Below are 14115 nucleotides of genomic sequence, written 5' to 3' on the forward strand. Positions count from 1 at the left end.
TGTTTTTCTGCAGCCTTTACCATGCTGCAGTTGTTAAAGCAGCTAAGCCTGGTTGGCTTAATGCCCAACGGTATTTTCATAACCATTTTAGTTTTTTAAGTGCACACAACTGCATCCCAAGGTTTATTGCTTAATAGTGTGTTTCTGTTCCAGGGACTCTGCCATCTCCAGCAACAAGACGCCCCACAACAGCTCAATCAACCACATCGAGAGCGTTCTCCAGCAGCTGGATGAGGCCCAGGCACAAATGGAGGAGCTCTTCCAGGAAAGGAAGATCAAACTGGAGCTCTTCCTGCAGCTCCGCATCTTCGAAAGAGACGCCATTGAAGTGAGTTAAAGGTCACTGTTACAGGAAGTAAATACAAGATGCATGTAGCAACTGTGGCATCACCCACTGATTTGGGTGTTTTACATTTCAAGGTTGCCATCTAGTAAGGACTATCTTTAGGTGCAACTTTAATTCATATTTAATTTGATATTTTTGCTTTTATATTTTGGCAAAGCACTGGTGCACACGATGAATCAGAAGCTGCGATATTTGCGCCCTTTTGAGGTTTATTTGTTTTATATAATCAAGGAAATAAAAGCATAACAAACACATCAAACCACAACTGCTCAAAACAGTTTGACCGTACGGTGTATGGAGCCATGGACCCAAACGTTTTGCAGATGACACGAGTTTTCTGTGAATGAATCACATGAAGCTTGGACTCCACATACCATCAAGAGAGTTAATCTCTCCCATTGGTTTCTGGGTATTTTAGTCTTACAATCGCATCCAGTCTCAGAACATCCAGGTCCGCCTTCAGAGCTATGTGACTGGATTGGTCATCTTTTAATTTTTGCAATTGCTGTCTTTGCTTTTTGTACTAGATGACTGTCTCTTTTGGGGGTGGTGAGTCTTTTACACCATCACGATTGAATTTGGTGATGATTCAGATGACGGCGATGCGATTACAAAACGATTATTTATCTTTTTGCTCTTCTGTGACTACTTGACCAAATTACTTTCCGAGTGGAAACTTGTATCACGGTCTCATATTTGTCATTACAAACAAGAAAAAAGAAAACTCCTATCCAATCTATTGGTTAATGCAAGACGACTTCTGTTTCCGTGGTGTGAGACATTTCTCCCAGCCAAAGCCCCCTATTGCCCCGCACAAGCGTTTCTTTTGGTTGTGTTTACCCACAATGCCCTGCGTTGAACCCACAATCCCTTTACATTGTACTCTACTTTTTGCATTTGGTTTATTTAAAGCGATCGGAGACATAGGTGGACCAGAGTTCCCTTCTTTAACCTGCATTACAGCTTGTTTCACTGCTTCGCCAAACTGTCTGTGGCGTGCACATAACAGACAGTTCGGGCACTGCACATCCGCATTTTCCAGCATTCCAGCATGCATTTTCCAAGTTTCCCCACGCCCCTAGTGTCTCTTTTATGCATAGTCTGTGTTCGAATCTTGTATTTATTTTAAAATAAGAGCCATTTTTCTTCTAGAACAGAAGTATTGTTTTGATAGAAGGGGATATTTTCTCAATATTTTAACAAATACATCTCCATTTCCAGTATTTTATTGGAGAAATCGGATCTTTATTTACTTACATTTAAATCTTCTAAGTGTAAAAGTGCCTTCTGTCTTTCCTCAGATTATCTCTGACCTGGAGTCCTGGAACGAGGAGCTGACGGGTCAGATGAATGACTTTGATACGGAGGACCTGACGCTGGCTGAGCAGAGGCTGCAGCACCACGCCGACAAGGCCCTGACCATGAACAACCTTACCTTCGATGTCATCCACCAGGGACAGGAGCTGCTGCAGTACGTCAACGAGGTCCAGGCCTCTGGTGAGTGCATTTATCTGTTCGCAGTAAGGACGCAGTAAAGAATAAATATGGTCTGGATTTTTAGCTTCGTTGGAACTTTTACATTTTCCTGACATTGTATCCTGCTTTGCATCTGTAAGGTAGAATTAGAGATGCCACATCAAACACCAGTCCTCGTTATGCAGGGGGTTGAAAAAGGGCGCAGCTATTGTTCGCTGATTCTGCACAGATTTCTGTGTCGGCTACATAAGTTTTGCTGTGTAGGTGTCGCAGGTCAGAGTCAGTCAGAGTTTGAGATGAGAAGCACCCACTCACTAACCATAATAACTCACCTGTGAACTCATATGCTAATAGGTTTGGTTACGTCACGCAGCCTGCAGTGAATACTAAGTTTTCTTTTAAAAATGAATAAAAATGGGATCATTTTTGGTGTTTCAGGTAAATTTGAACTCAAAGCAGACAGAGAATTATCTGTTTCTGTCCAGAAGTCATACAAAATGTGCATCCCTTTCTCAGGTGTAGAGCTGCTGTGCGATCGAGATGTTGACATGGCAGCAAGGGTCCAGGATTTGCTGGAGTTCCTTCATGAAAAGCAGAATGAGCTGGACTTGGCGGCTGAGCAGCACCGCAGACACCTGGAACAGTGTGTCCAGCTGAGACACCTGCAGGCTGAAGTCAAGCAGGTAGGACGCACAGTCACATGGCGGCATCCAGGCGCCATCTGTTGGCCATTCAGCCCAACTGCAAGCAAGAGAGAAAACAAAGAAAATGTCCCATACTCTGTTTTAGTTACAGTTGGTAACAGCTTTAGTTCTTTTTAAGGTTTTGGGATGGATTCGGAACGGCGAGTCGATGCTGAATGCAGGTCTAATTACAGCCAGCTCCCTGCAGGAAGCGGAACAACTGCAGCGAGAGCATGAACAGTTTCAGCATGCCATCGAGGTGACACAGTGTTTGATTTTCACTTCATCCTGCTCAGTTTCCTGCTTGAGTTCTATTTGGTAATTTATTTTTTTATTGGTCTGTTTCTGCTCTGCAGAAAACCCACCAGAGCGCTCTGCAGGTGCAGCAGAAGGCAGAGGCTCTGCTCCAGGCCAACCACTACGACATGGACCTGATCAGAGACTGTGCAGAGAGCGTGGCTTCTCACTGGCAGCAACTCATGCTGAAGATGGAGGACCGACTAAAGCTGGTCAACGCCTCTGTGGCCTTTTACAAGACCTCTGAACAGGTGGAAGACCTGATCGAGTTAATCTGTGTCCTGAATGTTCCATTACAAGCCAAAGATCTGTGCATCTGAGTGATTGTGTCATCCTGCAGGTGTGTAGTGTGCTGGAGAGCCTGGAGCAAGAGTACAAGAGAGAGGAGGACTGGTGTGGAGGAGCCGACAAACTGGGGCCCAACTGTGAAACGGACCACGTCACCCCGATGATCAATAAGCACCAGGAGCAGAAGGAAGCTTTTCTCAAGGTAACACTCACACAAGATCAAACCAGAACAAAGCTGCAAGTGGGACATCTCGTCTGAGAGTGTGTGTGTCTGTGTTTCAATCAGGCGTGCACCCTGGCCAGAAGAAATGCAGATGTCTTTCTCAAGTACATGCACAGGAACAGTGTGAGCATGCCCGGGATGCTGAGCCACGTCAAGGCACCAGAACAGCAGGTTAAAAGTCAGTGTCAGAAAATATGTTAAAGGTTTTTTTTTTTTTTTTTTTTAACTTGCCTTAACCCAGAGGCTAAAAATATCTGCCTATTCTAACACCTGTTACAGTGAAATAAAATATTCTTTATCACTGCTTGGCAAGAATTTTTTTAATCGTGGTTAATTGCACGATTTTCCGTGGTTAATCGAGATTAATCACATTGTTACACACCAAATTAACATGACATCCACCTCAATCCAGACCCCTCATTTTGACCCGTAAAAAAAAAAAGAAACTATGTTAATGCGGGTTAAAATAATTATTTGAGTTAATTATTTAACATGCCCAGCTCTACTTTTTATTTATAAAGCTGCTAAAGAAAATGACCAAAAAGAAACACATTTCCAACAACATACTGGGCTTTACCATTACCAGTCTGCAGTACTAATAAATTATTTTGGGTTAAAATAGTTGTTATTTTTTTTTTTTTTTTAACTGTTTCTTTTATGTTAAGACATCCTCAATGAGCTGCTGCAGAGAGAAAACCGTGTTCTCCACTTCTGGACGATGAGGAAAAGGCGGCTGGACCAGTGTCAGCAGTACGTGGTGTTTGAGCGCAGCGCCAAACAGGTACATAAAAAACAAAGTCAAGACAGATAAAGACACACGATTGCTGAAATAAAATTAAACAACATGACAATATGTGTATGTATGAAGGCTCTGGACTGGATTCATGACACTGGCGAGTTCTACCTGTCCACGCACACGTCCACCGGCTCCAGTATCCATCACACACAGGAACTCCTGAAGGAGCACGAAGACTTCCACATCACAGCCAAGGTTGAGCTCCTAAACACAAACAATTATGTGTGTTTAATGTCTGTGTACCAAACTCCAAATGTTCCCCTCCTGCAGCAAACAAAAGAGCGTGTGAAGCTGCTGATCCAGCTGGCTGATAGCTTCTGTGAGAAAGGCCACAGTCACGCCGGAGAAATAAAAAAATGGGTGACAGCTGTGGACAAACGCTACAGAGACTTTTCCCTACGCATGGACAAGTACCGCTCCAGTCTGGAGAAAGCCTTGGGTATCTCATCAGACTCTAACAAGGCAGTAAGTCGTCTTATTTACACTCCCACCATCTTTTGATTGGATCTCTGAACCTCAGCTAATGTTGTGTTTTGCCTCCTCTTCTGTCAGAGTAAGGACCTCCAGCTGGACATCATCCCAGCCACTGCTCCGGGGTCAGAGGTTAAACTGAGGGATGCTGCCGCGCACGAGCTGAACGAGGAGAAACGCAAGTCGGCACGGAGGAAGGAGTAAGCAAAATCCTTCCTGTTTACTCTTACTGAAGAGTTGATGAAAATAATGCCCAAAGTAATTCAGCAAATTAAAAATTTTGTGTTAATTTTTCAGCTAAAAGATCTTCTCTTTAACTCTTCATAAGAAAATAGGTTTAAAAAAAAAAAAAGTAACAAGTCAGCATCTCAACAGTGTTTTTTTTTCCTCTTGTCAAAAGTATTTTATTGCTTTTTAGCACCAGCAATTACATTATTTGGCCCACAGCAGAGAAGTCTGCTGCTTTGTCAGTTCATCCACAACAAAGTGGCCTCTCAGTGTCCTTGTCAACACACGAACTCTCTGAACAGGAAAGCTCAGTTTTAAATGTACATACTTAATGGACTTGCATGATTTAAACTTCCTCCAATTAGCTTCTTTGCTGTGTCAGCACAAGCACGGCAGACACACCAGTGCAGCTTCACTGGAGAACAGATGACTATATGCAACACAGGAAAAGGAGACAGCATCGTTATATACGAGCTCTACAAATCACGAGCATGATTTCAGTCACTCAGAGCTGGTTTATGACCGAGTTTTATGGCCCGTAACACTTTGATTATTCATTAGTGTAAATGGATAAAGCTGACATGCTGAGAGGGAGCCACAGGCAAGCCGATTAATCATTTTGAGAAGGACAGTATGACAGCTACCAATGTGCTCATGTCTGTATGTTTTTATGTCTAGATTCATCATGGCTGAGCTGATTCAGACAGAAAAAGCCTATGTAAGAGACCTGAGGGAATGCCTGGAAGTAAGTTTAGCTCAATAAACCCAAAAACAGCTGTTCATGTCAGAGTTTGGCAACAATTTACACATTTGAAATTAAATGATAAACTATTTATCATCATATAATTGTTGTTTTGGTTGGTTTTGCGTGTCTGATCTTGTTTTTTCTCCATGCAGACCTACCTGTGGGAGATGACCAGCGGCGTTGAGGAGATTCCCCATGGAATCGTCAACAAGGAGCACATCATCTTTGGAAACATGCAGGACCTCTATGAATTCCACCAAAAGTACGAAACGCATCATGTGGCATGAAACCACTGAGAGTCATGTCTCTCTTACCAACTTACCAGAATAACACTAAATATATGTAGAAGAATATACATATTTTACACCCAGCATGTTACACTTGGTTGCTTTTTCTCACATTTGAAACTCCCCTTTTTTCCAGCATCTTTCTTAAAGAATTAGAGAAATATGAGCAGCTACCAGAGGATGTTGGGCATTGCTTTGTCACATGGGTGTGTATCATTCATCCACAGCTATTTCCACTCTTTGTTCTTTCTCTATGTACATTTAGATTTGTAAATTTAATGTTTTATGCTCCTAAAATCAAGCTAAACACATTTGTTTAACATAGTGAGGTTAGAAAGTAGTAGATTTGACAATTATAGTAATATTAACATGTTTTTTTTTTCTCTTCTTTCAGGCTGATAAGTTCCAGATGTATGTGAACTATTGTAAAAACAAGCCTGACTCCACCCAGCTCATATTAGAGCATGCTGGAAACTATTTTGATGTGAGTGTCACATTTTCCCATTGCAATGGGTCATGTCTGTTGTGCACATTCCCATTACTGTCGTCCTGTATGTGTGTGTGTTTGACAGGAAATCCAACAACGGCACCAGCTGACCAACTCCATCTCTTCCTATCTGATCAAGCCGGTGCAGAGAATCACCAAGTATCAGCTCCTGCTGAAGGTAATCTGACACACCAGTTCTCTGAGCTTAGCAGCCGCCTCCATTGTTCCTGTAATCATGGTGTGTGCGTGTGTGTGTGTGTGTCCAGGAGCTGCTGACATGCTGTGAAGAAGGTAAAGGAGAGATCAAGGACGGCCTGGAAGTGATGCTTAGTGTTCCTAAGAAAGCCAACGATGCCATGCATCTCTCTATGCTGGAAGGTGAACAACAAACATGCTACTTCTTTTTTTTTAATGATTTTTTTTTTTCTTAAACCTTGTATTTTGTTAGCAGACGACTGATTATCCAAAACTATTTTCAGGAATTATTAAACTACTTTTTGTTATCATATTCTGTCCGTCCTCCAGGATTTGATGAAAACATTGAATCACAGGGAGAGCTCATTCTCCAGGATTCATTCCAAGTCTGGGATCCCAAGACTCTGATCCGTAAGGGTCGAGAGCGACACCTCTTCCTCTTTGAGATGTCTCTAGTCTTGAGCAAAGAGGTCAAGGACTCTAATGGCAGGAGCAAGTACATCTACAAGAGCAAACTCTATGTGAGTAGATGATGGTGAAATCTGCACCATCACATATTCAGTTTACTTGTTTTTATATGTATCGTACTGTGTTTGCATTATTGGCAGAATCATGATTAGCAGTGATTAGCCTGACTGTTTGAGTACCAGGTCTCTTCATGGTGCATCTTTCAGTAAAATAACTAATGAATAAATTTTCTTCAGACACATCTGTAAAGCCGTAAAAAAAGATTCTTTACACATCAGTATCAGACAACTACAACCAATAAAGATTCTTCAGTTGGTGCACAGAAATGCATCCTGGACCACCCCAGGTTCATATTTAATTTTGCCCTAGATTAAACAGATGGTGCCAAACTGGGCCAAGATGGCCTTTTTAGAGACCTCGGCTGAACTGTTTGTACTAAAACCTCTAATAACCTTTAATTTTGTTCTGCTTCACTTTATCAAAGTTGATCTTTGCAGAGATAATGGTCACATATTGTTCTATGATTGGAGTTTTCAAAGTGATAATTATCCTGAAAGCGATGTCATTGTTCCTTTATTCTTCACCAGTAACACATATACTGATATTTACACGTGTCACAACAGTTCCTTTTACTAGGTATTCAGATAGACCTTGTGTTTCTAGAGGTGTACTAATTTCATTGTTATGGGTATGCAGTTTTTAAGCAGAGGTCTAAAAATTAGGCAGGTGACTCAAAATATTTTCTTTAAAAATGTCCCTTTTCTAGTCTTCCTTAAAGATCTTTCTTCATCATTTGGTTGCATTTATATTTCACTGCGATTTTCTCCAATGAGTGAAGATCTTATTGAAGATGGATAATATTGTAGTGTATGACTTGAAGAGTCTTCCTCTGGCAAAAGAAAAATCTAAGAAATGAGGATTTAAAGAACCAGTCAAGGTTGAATAGAAATTTTTTAAAAAAGGGTAGATGAGATCTGTGCAGCATCTTCGATAGACGGTGCAGATTCTCAGGAAAGAGTGCTTATTTCCTGTCGTATAGATGAGCTGGACCTGTTTTCTTTCTTCCCAGACGTCAGAGTTGGGGGTGACGGAGCACGTTGAAGGAGACCCGTGTAAGTTTGCTTTATGGGTGGGACGCACCCCAACCTCAGACAACAAGATTGTGCTCAAGGTAAAAAGAAAAAAAAGTGTAGTATAAATATGCCTGAAACGTGTATTCTAGTCTAATCCAGAAGTCTTTCCCTCTTGTCGTTTTCAAACCGTTTCTTCTTACACTCCCGACCTTTCTGGCATCTTGTTTGACTGCATGAGCTGTGAGGCTTTCTGTAGGCGCTCCTCTGTCTCCTTTATCTCTCTCTGCCAGCCTTCGTCCTTTGCTCACATTTTGCTTTGTTCCATCTTTTAACCCACTCGGGCACATCTGTATATCTGGGGCTGTGTTTTCTGTGGATGTTTGTATCTCTAATTCTCTATGTGGGCTGACGTGCTTCCACCAACGCTGGTGATACTCTGTTAGCTCCTGAACACCCACAATTCCCCCCTCCCCCTCCTCTTCCTCCATCCTGGCTTTGTGCCACAACAGCAGCCTTCTTTCTGTACCAGTAGAGGAAAAAAAAAACGTTTTTAATGATTTCCAGACTTCTTATGTTTTCTTGTTAAACTCACAGATGGATTAAAGCTTGTGTCAGTCGTTGGAACAGCATGAAGCCAAAACCTTAACACGGTCAACACTGAGTGTTACAGCTCTTTGATATGTTGACTACTAAACTAACCAGTAAAAAGCAACCATGCAACAAATGCATCATAAACTGTCTCATTACTAACTACAAAAACACACACACACACAGTTACCATTCATTATAACCTGCTACATATTTAATTGGCCATCGTTAACTGTCAAAGGCAAATTATCAGTGTTGTGCGTTTCTATCATGTCAAGCCATTTTGTCAACGTTAGAAAAAGAAAAATGTCCCGTTTATTTTCTCAAGCCAAACCAGTGAAATTCTCTATTTTATATTTTGAATTCAAAGCTAAGTCAGGGATCCAAACATGGAGCAACGGTGAGTACAAACTATTCCACAACACAGCCCTTAAATGTTCACACAAGTTTGAAACACCAAGTCTTATTCTCACTTCATTAAAACGATTAAATATCATGCAGATGGCTCAAACCCACTCTGACTCATTGACATATTAGGAGGGGGGGTGAATTTTCTGATGGCAGTGATTCCTGGGGCATTTCTGCAAAAAAACAAGGAATGTACTGCAAGTAGGATCTCAACTATATCATAGCTTAAAGTGGAAACACTTTTAAACTGCATTTAGTTAAATGCATCTGACTTATCTTGAACAATATTATCAGGTCGATACAAAGTAGACTGAACATGAATCTCTTGAGCGAGCCACTGTCTGAGTTATAGCCATAACTGTGTGTTTGTCAGCCTTCTTATATAATAAATTGGCTTTGAGGTACAACAATGTTAAAACGGCATGTAAGGCTTAGAATGATTTGACGTGACATGCAGAACGAGGTCAACATTTCCCAGCTGGAAAAGCATTTAAAGAGTTTTATCTTTGAAAACGAGGAAGCAAATATGAAATGTTTATATTCCCCTGTTTTATTTATTTAAATGTATGTCTGAGAATTGACGGGATTGAATGAAATTGGTAAATTGTGCTCTGCAACCTAAACCAATGTGGGGTATTATGAGGTGGAGGCTATGTACCTTTTACCAGCATGTGCGTTTTAGCTAAGATTTACCGTTAAGTGCTGCTACAGCTGGTCCAGACTTGTGTGCAATTTAGTATATGTAGGTGTATTAAATTGTCTTCCAGTAATTAAACCACATTCCTAATGTAAAGAGGCCTGAATCAACCCAGAGATGGAGTGAAATGTGAGCTGCTTTAAGAGATCCAACGTAGGCTTCACTTCCACTTTTTGCTCCGTTTGCTTTGGCCGGCTTTTTTTTTATAAGTTCATATATTAAACCTTGAAAGGTCCAACAGATAAACGTGTTAAACGTCTGCAGAAGAGGCACTAGAGCAGGGATGTCCAAACATTTTCAGAGAGCCAAATTTCTCCATGAAAACCCCCACGGACCATCTGTCCTGCTTGACATTAGTTTGAATGAACTAGAAGTTACATAAAAATCCACTGTTGTCAGGAGATAACTAACAGCTAAAGCTGCGAGCCCAATAAAATGGCTCAAGTTCCAAAATCAGCCTGCAGACCTACTATCTGACTAGTCAAATAAAAAAAGGAATGACACTCGGTGGTGCTGGAGAAAGCCAATGGGAGGTAGCATCTGTGTGAAAATGCCTGACGTTAATAAGTGAGGAGAGGTCATTCCAGACTTGTGTGAAAAACAGATTTATAAAAGAAGTCATTTATTTGTTTTTTAACCTTTCAAACCGTGAGTCCTGTCTTGTTGAACCTTCTTCATCACTGCCCTTTTCAAGGCTTCAAATATTGAGAACAAGCAAGACTGGATCAAACACATCAGGGAGGTGATCCAGGAGCGCACCATTCACCTGAGAGGAGCTCTAAAGGAGCCCATTCATATTCCCAAAGCAACCACAGCAAAGCATCACAAGGGACGAAGGTAACGATCTGTGGGATTAAGAGAAGAAAAATCATCCATGTTAACAAAAAACACGACATTTTTACTGATGATCTAGATTTCATCTCCACCATCTTTCCTGTTTTATATGGAAATTGTATCTTTGTTATAAAACCAAAAGGCAGAGCTTTTATACTGACCATGTATCTTGTTTTAGGGATGGAGAGGACTTCGACAGCCAGGGTGAAGGCAGCAGCCAACCAGACACCATCTCTTTGGCATCTCGCACCTCTCAGAACACACTGGACAGCGACAAAGTGAGAACACACACCATCCAGAAAACACAATACTTGCAGTACTATGTGCAGTTAAAATAACCTGCTGAACTTGTCTCGCATGGAGGAATAATGTGCATCCATACGTGGAAGTCGGGTCTCTATCGAGTGCTTTTCCTCCTCAGCTGTCGGGTGGCTGTGATCTGACGGTGGTGATACATGACTTCATAGCCGGCAACAACAACGAGCTGACGGTGCGGCGCGGTCAGACGGTGGAGATTCTGGAGCGATGTCATGACAAACCAGACTGGTGTCTGGTCCGGACCACAGACCGCTCTCCTACCCAGGAGGGTCTGGTTCCCAGCTCCACACTCTGCATAGCCCACTCCAGGTCGTCCATGGAGATGGAGGGCATCTACAACCACAAAGGTACAGACTGTAACGTGAACCGCTGTCTCTGACTAATTTGATTCTGTATTTAAGTAAATTGTGGAATCAGAGGAGTTTTAAAGTGTTTGTCTTTCATAGACACTCTGTCAGTGTGCAGCAATGACTCCGTTATGCCTGGATCATCCGCTACGCTCCAACCGGGTCATGGCATCGGCTCCCACACCTCACCGGGGCCAAAACGACCAGGTAGGCGCCCAGGTTTATCTAAAATCCTTAAAAAAAAACCACTAAATACTGCACAATTATAGATGATCTTGATGAGATTAATGTCAGAGAAATAATCATAATACTACAATTATCAAGATTATGTCTATTTCTATTTTTTCATGCCAACATGACAAAATAATTATGGTAACAAATAAAAATAAGCATGATGTCCCATTCCAACAAAAATCCCCTCTGCTCAGTAAACAATAAATACATTTAAGCTAAATACTACATATGAAGCATCTATTTCTCTCAGAAAGAACCAGAATAAAAGACTTCAGGACCTCTACCTGGACTTCCAACCTTGTTTTTGTAAACTACACTACAAAAATACTTTTGAGCATTTCTTTTGAAGCCGAGTAGATTCCTAAATACATTTTTTATACAGATGATTTAGAACACACTATCCTGCAGGTCTTAGATGTCTAAGACCTGCATAATAGTGTGCCTTGAGGACCAGGGTTGGGAATCACTGATTTAGAAAACAAAGATATCAGGCTAAAGCCAAGTCGATCATGTTTGTCCACGAACAGAAAACTATTAGTCAGTGTAACGTTTAGTGAACCTCGTCACATTGTGCTGGAAGTCCAACCTGAGTCGGAATCACTGATTGCCTTTAGTTTGGGAACAAAGTCGGATGGTGGATGGATGTATTTCCTCCTTTACCTGCCATTTCTTATGACATCCTTATCCTTGATGATATTTTCTCTCTAACCACATAAATTCTTCACAGAGTAACTCTTCCTCTGCCTTACTTTCCAAACCCAGCAAGCCTCTTCCGCAAATAACAGAACCAAAACAAAGCAACACGAGCGATAACAAGTGGATGTCGTGTAACTTTTTCATGTCATGCATAAGTTGCACTAATTGTGGACATAATTCTTTATGGAAAGTGACTATACTGAGGGATACTAACACTTAATCATGGCAGTTAATTGCAGTATTATTTGTGGAATCCAGTAACTGTGACATCTCTGATATGTACTTAGATCAGGTTATAAAGATGTCTTTTTTTTAAGTGTTTACTTATAGTTGTGAAATTGTAGCAGGTCGTTTGCTGCATTTAAAGTTTCTTGCAACCTTCTCATTTCATAGGGAACACACTACGAAAGTGGCTCACCAGTCCCGTGCGCCGGCTAAGCAGCGGCAAGGCGGACGGCCACGTGAAGAAGCTTGCCCACAAGCACAAGAAAAGCCGTGATGTGAGGAAGAGCGGGGAGATGACGATGGGCTCCCAGAAAGACTCGGATGACAGCGCTGCCACTCCTCAGGATGAAACTCTGGAGGAGGTAAGTTTACAGTTTACTTTATTTGATTTAGAAGCCTTTTTAAGTTATTGTGACATAATCTCTGCCATCTTTGTGCCCTGCAGAGGGTTCGTAACGAGGGCCTGTCAAGCGGAACGTTGTCCAAGTCTAGTTCTTCAGGCATGCAGAGCTGCGGCGAGGAGGAGGGTGAGGAAGGTGCTGACTCAGTACCTCTGCCTCCACCAATGGCCATCCAGCAACACAGCCTGCTGCAGCCGGACTCGCAGGATGACAAGGTGAGTTAAGACCTCACAGAAAACAAATAGCAGCTTCTTTGAGCAGAGCGATTTGGGATCTGTATCCTCACCTGTTTCTGAATTTTGGGTGCTGCACAGACACTCATTATCCACATTATTTCTTATATAAGTTAAGTTGCATGTCCAATGCAGCCATTGTTGATGCTCCTCAATATCTATTTCTCAGTTTTTATTATTTTTAGGTCTTTAAACTTGTTTAGTTTCTTGTCTAATATTAATGTCAAGAAACTCAAGAGGGAAACTTGAGTGAAACCTGCTGAGTGGTACAAACATGAAAAACAAGGGTGAGGCTTTACAGCATTTACATATAATCAGCATTGATGTCAGCAAAGAAAACATGTTCGATCCTCGAGTTCTCTTTCTTCACGTGGCTCAGTTTTGCTTTCTAGATGACACTTTTGCTCATTTCAGTCTTGCTCCCCCTTTATTTATTTATTTTTATTTCAAAAAGGGCATTTTCTGATAGTTTAGGTGAGTCCTTTGTTTAAGTTGTGCATAACATTTTATCCTGGCATGTTGCATTATATTCTCCCCTCTACTGTTAAACAGAAAGCAGTGAAACGTTTCAGACAGCCCAAGTCACGTCCTCGATTAATACCGACTCCTCTGACACTAATTTCTGTTTCTCTTTTGTTTTGTTTCCTGGTTGTATCGTTTGCTGTTTGCCATGCTGTAGCATTACCTTGATTTATGTCCTGTCTTTGCTTTGTCTCAGTTTCCATACCTCTCCATCTGAGAAGCCCCGCTCTCCCCCGTCTGTCTCCTCCCTCGTCTAGTTCTTCAGACCTTTTTTTTCCCCTCCTCTTTGACTTTATATGCTACCTTCTGAAGACTGTTTTCTTTTAAATTGAAATGTGAAGCTTGCAGCTTGTCTAGACTTCACTTTATTTTAAAAAGCCATTCCTCCTAACTTTTGTATTTTAATGAACTCTTACATTCCTGAATTTCTTTAGTTAAGATTTCTTTTTCCCATATCTCTTTTTTGTTTGGTTTGTTTTACTTGCTTTGAGGTCTTTCCTATTTCTTAAAAACAGCACTGGTACTGAGGGCTACCTGACATATGAGCAG

General features: G+C 41.4%; 1 protein-coding gene across 8 annotated transcripts in view; it reads left to right on the forward strand.

Moving 5' to 3' along the window:
* Positions 1-14115, forward strand: part of trioa (trio Rho guanine nucleotide exchange factor a) — an 83945-nt gene that overhangs the window by 53543 nt on the left and 16287 nt on the right. For 6 of the 8 annotated variants that reach the window (XM_042011383.1, XM_042011378.1, XM_042011377.1 and 3 more), the window contains exons 16-41: positions 154-328; positions 1648-1843; positions 2339-2505; positions 2645-2764; positions 2862-3053; positions 3143-3292; positions 3377-3491; positions 3979-4094; positions 4182-4304; positions 4380-4574; positions 4662-4780; positions 5487-5553; positions 5706-5815; positions 5977-6046; positions 6235-6324; positions 6413-6505; positions 6594-6705; positions 6853-7043; positions 8060-8161; positions 9022-9051; positions 10451-10593; positions 10769-10868; positions 11012-11255; positions 11355-11462; positions 12579-12772; positions 12856-13026. In XM_042011383.1, coding sequence (XP_041867317.1) covers positions 154-328; positions 1648-1843; positions 2339-2505; positions 2645-2764; positions 2862-3053; positions 3143-3292; positions 3377-3491; positions 3979-4094; positions 4182-4304; positions 4380-4574; positions 4662-4780; positions 5487-5553; positions 5706-5815; positions 5977-6046; positions 6235-6324; positions 6413-6505; positions 6594-6705; positions 6853-7043; positions 8060-8161; positions 9022-9051; positions 10451-10593; positions 10769-10868; positions 11012-11255; positions 11355-11462; positions 12579-12772; positions 12856-13026 — 3493 coding nt within the window. The remainder of the gene's footprint in view (positions 1-153; positions 329-1647; positions 1844-2338; positions 2506-2644; positions 2765-2861; positions 3054-3142; positions 3293-3376; positions 3492-3978; positions 4095-4181; positions 4305-4379; positions 4575-4661; positions 4781-5486; positions 5554-5705; positions 5816-5976; positions 6047-6234; positions 6325-6412; positions 6506-6593; positions 6706-6852; positions 7044-8059; positions 8162-9021; positions 9052-10450; positions 10594-10768; positions 10869-11011; positions 11256-11354; positions 11463-12578; positions 12773-12855; positions 13027-14115) is intronic. The other 2 variants (XM_042011384.1, XM_042011380.1) reach the window with 1 other exon arrangement.

This window comes from Melanotaenia boesemani, chromosome 17 (genome assembly GCF_017639745.1).
Source record: "Melanotaenia boesemani isolate fMelBoe1 chromosome 17, fMelBoe1.pri, whole genome shotgun sequence".
NCBI lineage: Eukaryota > Metazoa > Chordata > Actinopteri > Atheriniformes > Melanotaeniidae > Melanotaenia > Melanotaenia boesemani.